The sequence below is a fragment of the Palaemon carinicauda genome, chromosome 15, assembly GCF_036898095.1.
Source record: "Palaemon carinicauda isolate YSFRI2023 chromosome 15, ASM3689809v2, whole genome shotgun sequence".
NCBI lineage: Eukaryota > Metazoa > Arthropoda > Malacostraca > Decapoda > Palaemonidae > Palaemon > Palaemon carinicauda.
This window is the reverse complement of record NC_090739.1, coordinates 17,830,798-17,843,766: the sequence shown is the minus strand read 5'-3', so window position 1 is coordinate 17,843,766 and position 12,969 is coordinate 17,830,798. Positions and strand designations below refer to the sequence as shown.

At 38.7% G+C, this 12,969-nt stretch overlaps 1 protein-coding gene across 4 annotated transcripts in view; it reads right to left on the bottom strand.

The window, feature by feature from the left end:
* LOC137654497 (mediator of DNA damage checkpoint protein 1-like) overlaps positions 1-12,969 on the bottom strand; it is a 179,474-nt gene that overhangs the window by 144,358 nt on the left and 22,147 nt on the right. For all 4 annotated transcript variants that reach the window (XR_011046644.1, XM_068388169.1, XM_068388166.1 and 1 more), the window contains exon 3: positions 11,936-12,037. Coding sequence is in view for 3 of the 4 variants with exons in the window: in XM_068388169.1 (XP_068244270.1) it covers positions 11,936-12,037 (102 nt within the window). In the remaining variant the exon portion in view is untranslated. The remainder of the gene's footprint in view (positions 1-11,935; positions 12,038-12,969) is intronic.

The following is a 12,969-nucleotide window of genomic DNA, read 5'->3' as shown; positions in this document are numbered from 1 at the left end:
GCAGTGATCTTTGCTTTCTGTCAACAATCCTTGTTCAAGTTAAAGGTCTGCATCGAGCGCTACATGAGAAAACGTAGCCGGAGGTAGTTCCAGGAGCTGCCACAGGCGCAGGAGAACAAGAAAGTGACGGTGCAGTGACAGCAGATTCCACAGGAACGAACAGTAATGCTCTTCTACGTCGGCTATCATAACCAAACGAAGAATTACGGCAATGCTAATTGATTATGTAACAAAAACTCCCTAGTCAGCAAACGAGAAAGATTTCCACCAAGAGAACAAACACAAGTTAAGGACTTCGCACTCCTTTCCCAGCCGACATCAATAGAAGGAGAGCAGCTGTGTAAAAAAACTGTAACAAAACAAGAATTATAATTAATTAGTTTAGCTGAGAAGATTAAATACTCGGGAGAACCACTCCACCCTCTGGCGGAAAGTGGGAGAGACGAAGCAGAAAAGTTGAATTACAAACATGATATTTTTATTATAAAATAAATTTTTGAATATACTTACCCGGTGAATATATAATAGCTGACGTCTCTGACGGCTCGACAGATTCCAAAAACTCGCGAGCGATCGCCGTGAAGGTTGCGGGTGTGACCACCAGCGCCGACTATCGGCCAGATACCGCATATACTTGTAAACATCTCCAGTTCTTCTCAGTCCCCTAGGTCTCTATCGGGGAGGAAGGGAGGGCCTTTAATTTATATATTCACCGGGTAAGTATATTCAAAAATTTATTTTATAATCAAAATATCATTTTTAAATATTAAACTTAGCCGGTGAATATATAATAGCTGATTCACACCCATGGTGGTGGGTAGAGACCAGTATTAATACAATAAAGGCGTATATGCTCAAGAGTTTTTGACAATTATTAAAAAAAAACAGACTTAAGTATAGGTACCTGGTAAGGAAGCAGACTCTGATTATTACTCTGCCTCATTAGTCCGCTATCCTCACGAAGCCCAGCGATCCTCTTAGGATGCTGAAAGACTCCCAGGATCTGCTATAACCAGGGTGAACACCCCTATAACAGGACCTCATCAATACCCTTAATCTGGGCGCTCTCAAGAAACAATATTTTGACCACCCGCCAAATCAAAAAGATTGCAAAAGACTTCTCAGTCTCCCGTACAACCTAAAATAAGATTAAAAATTTCAAGAGTAAATTAAAAAGATATTGGGATTAAGGGAATGTAGTGGTAGAGCCTTCACCCACTACTGCACTCGCTGCTACGAATGGTCCCAGTGTGTAGCAGTCCTCATAAAGAGTCTGGACATCTTTCAAGTAATATAAAGCGAAAACCAACTTGCCTCTCCAAAAGGTCGCGTCCATAATACTTTTAATGGGTCTATTTTGCTTAAACGCTACAGAAGTTGCTATCGCTCTAACTTCATGAGCCTTGACTTTAAGTAAATTATGATCCCTCACACTTAATTGAGTGTGTGCCTCCCGAATCAAAAGTCTAATAAAATAAGACCACGCATTCTTAGACATAGGCAAAGAGGGCTTTTTAAGGGAGCACCATAAAGCCTCTGAACAACCTCGTCGCGGTTTTAGTTCTGGATAAACCAAATTTAAGAGCTCTAACGGGGCACAGCACTCTTTCAACTTCATTCCCCACAATCTCAGAAAGACTGGGGATTTCAAAAGATTTAGGCCAAGGACGAGACGGAAGTTCATTCTTGGCCAAAAAAAACCAAGTTGAAGAGCGCATACTGCTTTATTAGCGGAGAAACCGATGTTCTTGCTAAAAGCATGTATCTCACTAACCCTGTTAGCCGAAGCCAAGCTCACCAACAAAAAAAAAGTGTCTTGAGGGTAAGATCCTTCAGGGAGGCTGAATTTAATGGTTCAAACCTGTCTGACATAAGGAACTGTAGGACCACGTCCAAGTTCCAAGCAGGAGTCGAAATATGACGCTCCTTGGAAGTCTCGAAAGACTTAAGCAGGTCTTGGAGATCTTTGTTATTAGAAAGATCCAAACCCTTATGCCTGAAAACAGAAGCTAACATGCTTCTGTAGCCTTTAATGGTGGATGCAGAGAGGGAGCGACCGTTTCTCAGATAAGGCAGAAAATTCGCAATCTGCGCTACAGAGGCACTTGGAAGAGGAAATAGAGGAGGACTTGCACCAGTCTCTAAATACCTCCCATTTCGACTGATAGGTCCTGATGGTAGAGGATCTTCTAGCCCTCGCGATCGCTCTAGCTGCCTCCTTCGAAAACCCTCGAGCTCAAGAGAGTCTTTCAATAGTCTGAAGGCAGTTAGACGAAGCGTGGGGAGGCTTTGATAAAATCTCTTTACGTGAGACTGTCGCAAGAGATCCATCCGTAATGGCAGACTTCTTGTAACGTCTACCAGCCATAGAAGTATCTCTGTGAACCACTCTCTCGTGGGCCAGAGTGGAGCAACCAATGTCAACCTGGTCCCTTCGTGAGAGGTGAACTTCTGCAGCACCTTGTTTAGGATCTTGAAAGGTGGAAAGGCATAAACGTCCAGGTGAGACCAGTCCAGCAGGAAAGCGTCTATGTGGGCTGCCTCTGGATCTGGAACTGGAAAGCAGTAAGTCGAGAGCCTCTTTGTCAGTGAAGTCGCAAAAAGATCTATGGTGGGTTGACCCCATGTCATCCATAGCTTCTCGCACACAGTCTTATGCAACGTCCACTCCATAGAGATGACTTGTCCTCTTCTGTTGAGGCAGTCCGCCAAGACATTCATTTTCCTTGCACAAATCTCGCCAAAGGAGAGATGTTACTTGCCTTAAATGGAGTTCCTTCTGATCCGTGGATCAAAGACCCGAGCATTCCAGACTGTCCAGTGGAGCTCCCTAACCCAAATCCGATGCATCTGAAAACGACACATGGTTTGGGTTCTTGATCGCAAGAGAAAGAACTTCTCGAAGTCTGATGTTGCTGTCCCACCAAGTCAGACATGTCTAGACTGAGTTGGAGATTGGGAAAGAGATACTCTCTAAGCCCTTCTCCTTGTTCCAAAGGTTTAGGTGAAATTGGAGAGGGCATAGGTTGAGTCTCCCCAGAGAGATAAACTACTCCAGCGATGAAAGAGTTCCCACGAGGCTAGTTCAAACTCTTACAGAGCAACTGTTTTTCTCTTGCAAGTGAAGGACTTTTAAAAGAGCTTGTTCCATTCTTGTGGGAGACGAAAAGGCCCAAAAAACCAGACACTGTAACTCCATTCCCAAAAAAAGAATAGTCTGGGATGGGGTGCTGTAAGTTACGACTTCTCTACGTTCACTATGAGACCTAGCTCCTTGGTTAGGCCTAATGTCCATTAGAGGCTCTCCAGACAGCGATATAATGACGACGCCCTGATTAGCCAGTCGTCAAAATAAAGGGAGGCTCTGAATCCTCAAAAAATGTAGAAAGCTTGCTACATTTTGCAAGGGCCTTGTAAAAACAAGAGGAGCAGGAATGAGGCTGAAGTACAGTGCTCGACATTGGTACATTACTTTCCCGTCCACAAACCTCAGTCAGATGTTGTTGAAAGTTTGGATGAATCGGGATGTGGAAGTATGCATCCTGAAGGTCGAGAGAGACCATCCAGTCGCCTTCCCTTACTGCTGCCAAGACAGATTTGGTAGTTTTCATTGTGAAGTTTGTCTTGACAATGAACACATTGAGCGCACTTACATCTTAAGTACTCCTGCAGTGAACGTGGCTGCCAGATCATCGGATGGCTGTCAGATCATTGGAGCCATCCCTGATAGTCTTGTTCATGCATGACATAATTGTACAGCAATACATTGCCAGCTGGAGAGACCTTCTTACTTAAGGCTCCCAGGGACCAATCCAACAAATAAAAACTTCAAACGCTCGAAAAAACTCCTAACAGGAGATGGTCTAGCTCTGAAGCCGACCATAAAATCTTGGAGCGTCTCATGGCCAGGCGACGGGGAGAGTCTACGAGACTTGAGAAGTCTCCCTGGGCAGAGGCAGGAACTCCCAAGCCGAGAACTTCTCCCGTGTCATACCAGACGCTCGCTCTAGAAGCCAGTTTAAAAGGAGGGAAAGCAAAGGCTGTCTTCCCCAAACTCCTCCTGGTGATCAACCAGTCTCCTAGCAAACGTAAAGCTCTCTTAGAGGAGCGAGAGAGCACTAGCTTAGTAAACGAAGGCTTCGAAGTAGCTAGGCCTAGCGTAAACTCTGACGGAGGCGAACGAGGAGCAGCAGTTACAAAATGGTCCGGAAAAAGATCCTTAAAAATCAGCATGATTTTTTAAAAGTCCATAGAGGGCTGAGCAGCTTTAGGCTCCTCTCCGTCTGACAAAGTCCCCAAAGGAATATCAGTAGGAGGGGGATCAGCAACTTCCTCATCTGAAGGAACCTCGTCCGACAATTGCCGAGTCTCATGAAAAGGAGAGACCTGCCGCGGCGGCAACGCTTGACAGGCAATGTCAACAAGCAAAGAAGCAGCAGTAGCAGTAGAGGAAGCGACGTCACGCCGCTGCTGAAAGGACTGAACTCCTTGTGATTGACCAACAACAACAACAGAAGTTGATGGACGCTCGACGTCACGTCGGAACTGCCTTGACTGCATAGACTGAGCAGTCAAAACAACCTTTGACTGCGGTGATTGACGCTCAACGTCAAGTCGAGGCAACTGAGCCGGTCGGCGAACGTCCTGAACGTCAACACGAGACTGCGGCAGCGGCTGAACGCCAACACGAGACCGCGGCAGCGGCTGAAAGTCAACACGGGACTGCAGCGAGGGAGGATCCATGTGACGTGACTGACGTGAAAAACTACTGACATCACGTTTCAAAGCACAAGAAACTTCAGCACTAACGTCAAACGGACGAGTAAAAGCTCGTTTGGGCGGCTGACGGCCAGAGTCTCGTTCAGCGTAACGGCAATTCGAAAGCGAAGGATCATCGTGAACCTGCTCAACGTCATACTCCTCCATAAGGGAGGCAAGCTTATTCTGCATGTCCCGCAGGACAACCCATTTAGGATCAACGGAAGTCGGAACGGGCCGAGACGACGGTAACGTCTGTGTTGGCAAAACATTGCCTTTACCGCGACCCTCGGACCCCGTGTTACGCTTGCGTTTAATAGGCGAACAGTCTTCCGACGACTGCAAAGGGTCAGAGCTGTCCCAATGGCTACAGCCAGGACGCTGGACCTGTCCTGAAGGGACTGACTTTCGCTTCAAGGGTCTAGAAACCTTGCGCCAAGGTTTCTTTTGCGAAAAGTCTTCGGATGACGAGGAGAACACAGTCTCACCCGTCTTATGGTAAGGGCGATCTTGACGAGAAACGTCCGATACCAAAGAGGGAACGTCTGTACGTTGTTTAAAGCATCTCGTCCCCTTAAGTCCTACGACATTACTTCTCCCTGGTGCAGGGGAGCCTGAAAGAGGTCTCGGACTAGGGGAGCGACAAGCACGAACAAACGAACCCTCCGCAACACAGAACATGTTTTTTGCACTTACTTCACTGATATCGTATTTTTCAATAATTTCACATTAGGCATGAATAAAACAGATTTCTACCTGAAGCACGCAATTCTCCCTTACATCAAAAGGTTAGAATTGCGAAATGAGTCGCATAATGTAAGCACATTAGTACAAAATGAAACACACATGCAAAAATCAATAAACATATACATATATATCGAATAAAACGGAAATATATAAAGTTAAAAAGATCAGTGACTGGGGAGGAGACTAAACACTAGTTCACTAAGGACTACGTTTTCAATCTCTCACCGTACAGAGCCTTGGGACAAGAATAAAAACTAAAACGTTTTATCCTCTCTCCCCGTACAGAGACTTGGGACAAGAGTAAAAAACTGAATCGAGAACAACGTTACTCGCTCCCAAACTCCTTGTACAGAGACTTAGGACGAGAGTAAAGATCGGATCGTTCTCTCTTTCTCTCTCTCTCTCTCTCTCTTGTCACACAAGAGAAAGGCCCACTCACCCTTCGTCAATAAACAGGTTATTTGACCAAAGGAAAAAACTGAAAGGACTAAGAAATTGAAAATCAACAAGTTCCTTTAAATTAGTATCTAAAACACTTCAGTTTGAAAGAAGAATAAACAAAACGTCAAAATCGATTTACTCTTTCTGCAAAGTGAAACCGTGATTCTCTCTTTCTCTATCGTAACGATAGAGCGCAAACTGCGTAGCATAAATAAACCAAACGTTAGTTCATCTTTGAAAAAACAGCACGAAGACTATTCAAAGAATATATTTCTTAAAATATTTTCTAAAAAAAAAAAATATTCATTTCATAACTCTTACAGAGCAATTGATTTAAACTTAACAAAAATAAAAGTTGAATGGGCTCAACGTTGTTTAACTTCGTTTTCCAAGTTAGGACCGCCTACAAGGAATAGGTAAAGGCCGCATATAAACAAAACAAAATTTATTTTGATGTTTAGTATAAATGGAAAGCTAATCGAAGAGGCCTAATAAAGGCGGGTGAGATATAAAATATATAGAGGAAAATCTATAAATATCAACAATAATTTATAACGTGATAAAATAATTACTAAAAGCCTTAAACACACTTCCGTACACTGAGGGAAGGGTCGGCCATCTTTTCTCTATGGAAAAACCAGAGGAAAAAAAAAAAAAGAAAAAAAAAAAAAAAAAAAAAAAAAACGCAAGGGCAAAACCCTTTTCCTCTCCTTTCAAAAGCATTTCTTTTGAAGATAGTATTGAATAATCCAACACGGCGAAAGCAATAAAACCAAAACCAAGTACTTCACCAATTCGGTAGAAAACTCGAGGTCATAAAGCGAGTGGAACCAACTTGTCGACAAGACCGACAGAGAAGAACTGGAGATGTTTACAAGTATATTCGGTATCTGGCCGATAGTCGGCGCTGGTGGTCACACCCGCAACCTTCACGGCGATCGCTCGCGAGTTTTTGGAATTTGTCGAGCCGTCGGAGACGTCAGCTATTATATATTCACCGGCTAAGTTTAATATTTAAAAAGTTATAATTTCACTTAATGAAGAAAGCCATTCGGAAGCACAACCTAACCCGCGAACGGGAAGGTGTTACCCCCAGAGCTATTCTGCCAGCTGTCCACGAGTGAGCGGCGATGCCCTTGAGAAAGACCAAGACCGAAATCAAGCTCCGAAAGGGCCGCATTCCCTCCCCCCGCCAGATTCCTTAGAAGAACAAGTAGAGGTGAAGGCGACGATAACAGCCGAACAGAGGAGTATCCAGATGATGACGATTCCCCTGCGGCAGCGGCAGAATTATACGGGATGACTGAGGTCCAAGGGAGATAGGTTGGAAGGGAAGGTTCTCCGTCCATGAAAACCTGACGTACAAACACTCATACAAACTGTAACATTTACAGTAAAGAAACCTTACATATATATATATATATATATATATATATATATATATATATATATATATATATATATATATATATATATATATATATATATATATATATATTTATATATATATATATATATAATATATATATTATATACATATATATATATATATATATATATAATATATATATATATATATATATATATATATATATATATATATATATATATATATATATATATATATATATATATATATATATATACATATGCTCGAATTTTACTTCGGATGTTGGAAAATTTGGATGTAGATACGTTCGTGTGTAGAGGTTCCACTGTATACACATACATATATATGTATATATATATTTAAATTTATATATATATATATATATATATATATATATATATATATATATATATATATATATATATATATATATATATATATATATATATAGATATACTGTATATATATATATATATATATATATATATATATATATATATATATATATATATATATATATATATATATATATATACTGTATATATATATATATATATATATATATATATATATATATATATATATATATATATATATATATATATATATATATATATATATATATATATATATATATATATATATATATATATATATATAATATATATATACAGTATATCATATATATATATATATATATATATATATATATATATATATATATATATATATATATATATATATATATATATATATATATATATATATAATATATATATAATATATAAATTTAAATATATATATACATATATATGTATGTGTATACAGTGGAACCTCTACACACGAACGTATCTACATCCAAATTTTCCAACATCCGAAGTAAAATTCGAGCAATTTTTCGACTCAACACCCGAATTTTATTTCGACACACGAAGTAAGCAATTTTCGTCGTACCGGTTGAATCCGAATTTTTCGACAAGCGAAGTACAATTCGAACACGTTCCTACTGTACACCCGAATTTTTTTTCGACACCCGAAGTAAACAATACCCATGCACATAGATGGTACTCATAGCGCCGGGTGTATTTCTTATTTCCGCCGATAGAAGGCAGCATTTCTACCTCGGAGGGACCCTCAATTAGCGTGGCTTGGGACATTCCTGTTCTCGTCGGCTTCCTGTGGTTGTGCCCTGTGCGTTCTGCTATTAACTGTGTTATAATCGTGATTTTTTACGTTCATCCTTTTACAGTATTTTACGTAAATCATGGGTCCTAAAAGGCTTAGTTTTGCAAGTGGTAGTAGTAGTGGTGAAAAAAGGAATAAGGAAATGCTTTCTTTAGAAGTAAAGCAAGGAATTATTGAAAAGCATGAGCGTGGCATCCGTGTGAGTGAACTTGCAATAGGTTCGGCGCAAATAAAAGAGGTGTTAGGAAAATATCAAGACGTGGTCGACTTCATCGATAAATACCATCCAAAGAAATTGCAGGTTTGTCGTATAGTTGCGCAGTTTGATGATGTTTCCCTAACTTATTTTCGAAACATTCTGAAAAGCTGTACCAAGCAACTTTCTATCGATAGCTTCTTTAAAAAAACTACAAAGGAAACTCATGATGAAGAGGATGGAAGTGGTTCAAAGAAAACGGCAAAGAGTGAAGAGAAAAAAATTCAATCAATTTTAAGTGGAGAGAGTGAAAGTGATTAAAATTAATCATCAAAAAGAAAAAAAGAAAATGTAAAATAAAAATATAAAATATGAAAATAAAAAAAATAGATAAGCTAAGTTAGGTTAAAGTTCACTTAGTGTAAGTTAGAATAAGTTACAGTAGTGTACGTTTATCGTAGTCAACCTCTCTACCTCCTCGCCGCCCGTCCATCTGCTCTCTGCGTAGCAAGACCAACAACACCTGCGCTGGACTTTCTAAGGTAAAGTGACGCTAAAAACCACTTTCTTATTTATTATTTCTTGATCATTATTCTTTTTTACATGTCTATTATCTAATTTAGAGTGCATATTGTCATGTGTAATTATGTGTAGTATAGTAATTTATTAAGGAGTTATCATAGGTTTTTGGGCTCAACCACGGATATTATTTCAATGTATTCTTATGGGAAAATTTCTTTCTACATCTGAACATTTTCTACATCCGAAGTCGGTTGTGGATTGGATTAAATTCGTATGTAGAGGTACCACTGTATATATATACATGTATATATATATATGTACATGTACAGTATATATATGTATATATACATACATACATATACCATGGCATTTCCCCCAATTTTGGGGGGTAGCCGACATCAACAAAGAAACAAAACCAAAAAGGGGACCTCTACTCTCTACGTTCCTCCCAGCCTAACAAGGGACTCAACCGAGTTCAGCTGGTACTGCTAGGGTGTCACAGCCCACCCTCCCACATTATGCACCACAGATGAAGCTTCATAATGCTGAATCCCCTACTGCTGCATCCTCCGCGGTCATCTAAGGCATCGGAGGCAGCAGCAGGGCCTACCGGAACTGCGTCACAATCGCTCACCATTCATTCCTATTTCTAGCACGCTCTCTTGCCTCGCTCACATCTATCCTCCTATCACCCAGAGCTTCCTTCACTCCATCCATCCACCCAAACCTTGGCCTTCCACTAGTACTTCTCCCATCAACTCTTGCATTCATCACCTTCTTTAGCAGACATCCATTTTCCATTCTCTCAACATGGCCAAACCACCTCAACACATTCATATCCACTCTAGCTGCTAACTCATTTCTTACACCCGTTCTCACTCTCACCACTTCGTTCCTAACCCTATCTACTCGAGACACACCAGCCATACTCCTTAAGACACTTCATCTCAAACACATTCAATTTCTGTCTCTCCATCACTTTCATTCCCCACAACTCCGATCCATACATCACAGTTGGTACAATCACTTTCTCATATAGAACTCTCTTTACATTCATGCCCAACCCTCTATTTTTTACTACTCCCTTAACTGCCCCCAACACTTTGCAACCTTCATTCACTCTCTGACGTACATCTGCTTCCACTCCACCATTTGCTGCAACAACAGACCCCAAGTACTTATATATATATATATATATATATATATATATATATATATATACATATACATATACATATACATATACATATACATATACATATACATATACATATACATATACATATATATATATATATATATATATATATATATATATATATATATATATATATATATATATATATATGAAGTAGCTAACTAAGCCCCCTAAGCCCCGTTTACTAGTGAGATGGGTAGTTAACCCTCGTTCTTTCAGCATCGCCGAAAGTAATATCCCTATTAATAGTGTAGGTTTGTATTCCAGTTACGGAACAAATTTAGTTTTAGAATGTGAACATTTATTGTTGGTGCTTGGGAACGAATTAATTTAGTTTACATCATGTCTTATGGGAAAAATTGTTTCGGTTACCTAAAAAATCAGTTCTCGACTACAATGCCTGAACGAATTATGGCCAAAAACCGAGTTATTACTGTACTGTATATATGCTACTAAACAAGACTTATATCAACTTGTTCAACAGAAACCCATTTGCAACGAGTATAAACTTTTGAATTTTCTCCCATTCAACAACCAGATCAGGAATATCATTCCACAATCCAGTCATAGGTGGAATAAAACTTCTAGAATACTGTGTTTTGATCCTGATGATGAAGAAGAATAGACATTTAGAATTAATTGCAGGATGGTACAGTCTGGAAAGATCTGAATACAAAGGATGGTCAGAATTACAAAAAATCTTATGCAACATGCACAAAAGAACTGAACGACAATACCCGAGATTAATATCCAGACCCAGGATAAGAAATCTAATACTGTAAATTAAAAATTTTGCCCAAAAGAATAAGATAATACTCCGTAAAATATGGTAGAATGAAAGAATTTAAATATTTCCACACGATAAATTGATCACCAAAAATATTAAAAGACTGTCCTAATATGCCCCTTTATTACAGTTGAAGAAGAAACAGACCAGATGTTTCTTAAAATTAAATTTAGAATCAAACCTAGAATATTAGAAGAGTTGTATTCAGTTAGAGAGACTTTATTTGGAACCTCATCCTTTCTTCAGTTATGAGACTGTAAAGACTCAAATCTAATGTGAAAAACATCACCACACAAATTTATAAAACCATAGTGAAACTGAATGAACAATCATTCTTCCCCCTTATGGATATCATAGCAATAACAAACATTATGATAGTCAATTAACATCTAATCTATGATGACAAAAGAGGGAAAGACAGAAAACCAAGGACAATCCTCATAGAAAGAACCAGGAACAAACTAAAGGAAGATCGCCATTACATTTGTATCTTACGGATGATCAACTTCTGCACATGAATGGGAGTAAGCCTACCTACAAACAGCAACCATCACCAGCTAGCTTTCAGGAAATTCTGCAATTTCTACATTGCCTGTTCACAGCATACTAAAACATACTGAAAATAGTTTAATTTTCATGTGTTTGGGAACATTGCAATATTTTAAAGTACTCATTTTTTGTATTTAACATTACACATCACAATTATCTTACCTTTTGTGAAAGAACAATGGCACATGTCTCAGGATCTCTCCCAATTTTAGTTTGTCCTTCAAACACTTCATACTTTTTATCACCAACTTCAAGCCAAGCCACCTGCAAAGATGTAGTCACACAAAAAATATTATAATGAGGTTCCTCACTTCATAGACAATTATAGTACTAATTTTTTACAAAGGAAGTAGATATACAGGTAGGCCATCACTAATCCGGCAACTTTGGGACCGGGAGGGTGCTGGATTATCCAGATATTACAGATTTACAGGTAGTCATCGACTTACGACTAATATATGGACTGAGGAGCGTCGTAAGTCAAGAAGAGTGAAGTTCTGTAGATTTATTATGAAGCGTAATGATTCTGCAATAATCCAAGTCATATTTTATCAATATTTTCTTGCTGTATATCATTATTCCATTTTCTTGTTCAATAGGATATCATATGCTCTATAACAGCATTTTTGTATATACTTTTCGATTTCGACATACGACTGGCGTTCTTTATACGGTATATAAGTTCTTAATTTATTCGATAGATCTTCATGATGAATATTACATCAGCACCAAAATGTTACAGGATATCACAGTTTCCATACAGTTCGTTTGCAGCCATTATTAATAGTTATCATCCTAACACCTTCTAACTCTTTGCGTGTAAGCGTGTGACAGTGTGTGTGGCGACACGTACATGTAGCTAATTTTTAAAGCTTCACACATTATTTAATTTTCTATTCATTAATAAGCCTTCTTATTTCATTTGGCATTATTGTGGTTTATTAAAGCATGTTTGTATTCTATTTTTCAATTTCTTGAGCATTTCAATAATCAACAATAACTTTTGGTAGGTATCAGCTGATCTTAAGGTTACGCTACCGTATTGCAATTATGCTCACATACAGTACTAATAACACGGAGTTGTTACTACAATCTTCTTAACTTATCCGAAATCTCTTCATAATGAATACTGTATTATATCAGCACCAATATGCAATAGTCACAGTATCCATACAATTTATTTATAGATATTATTA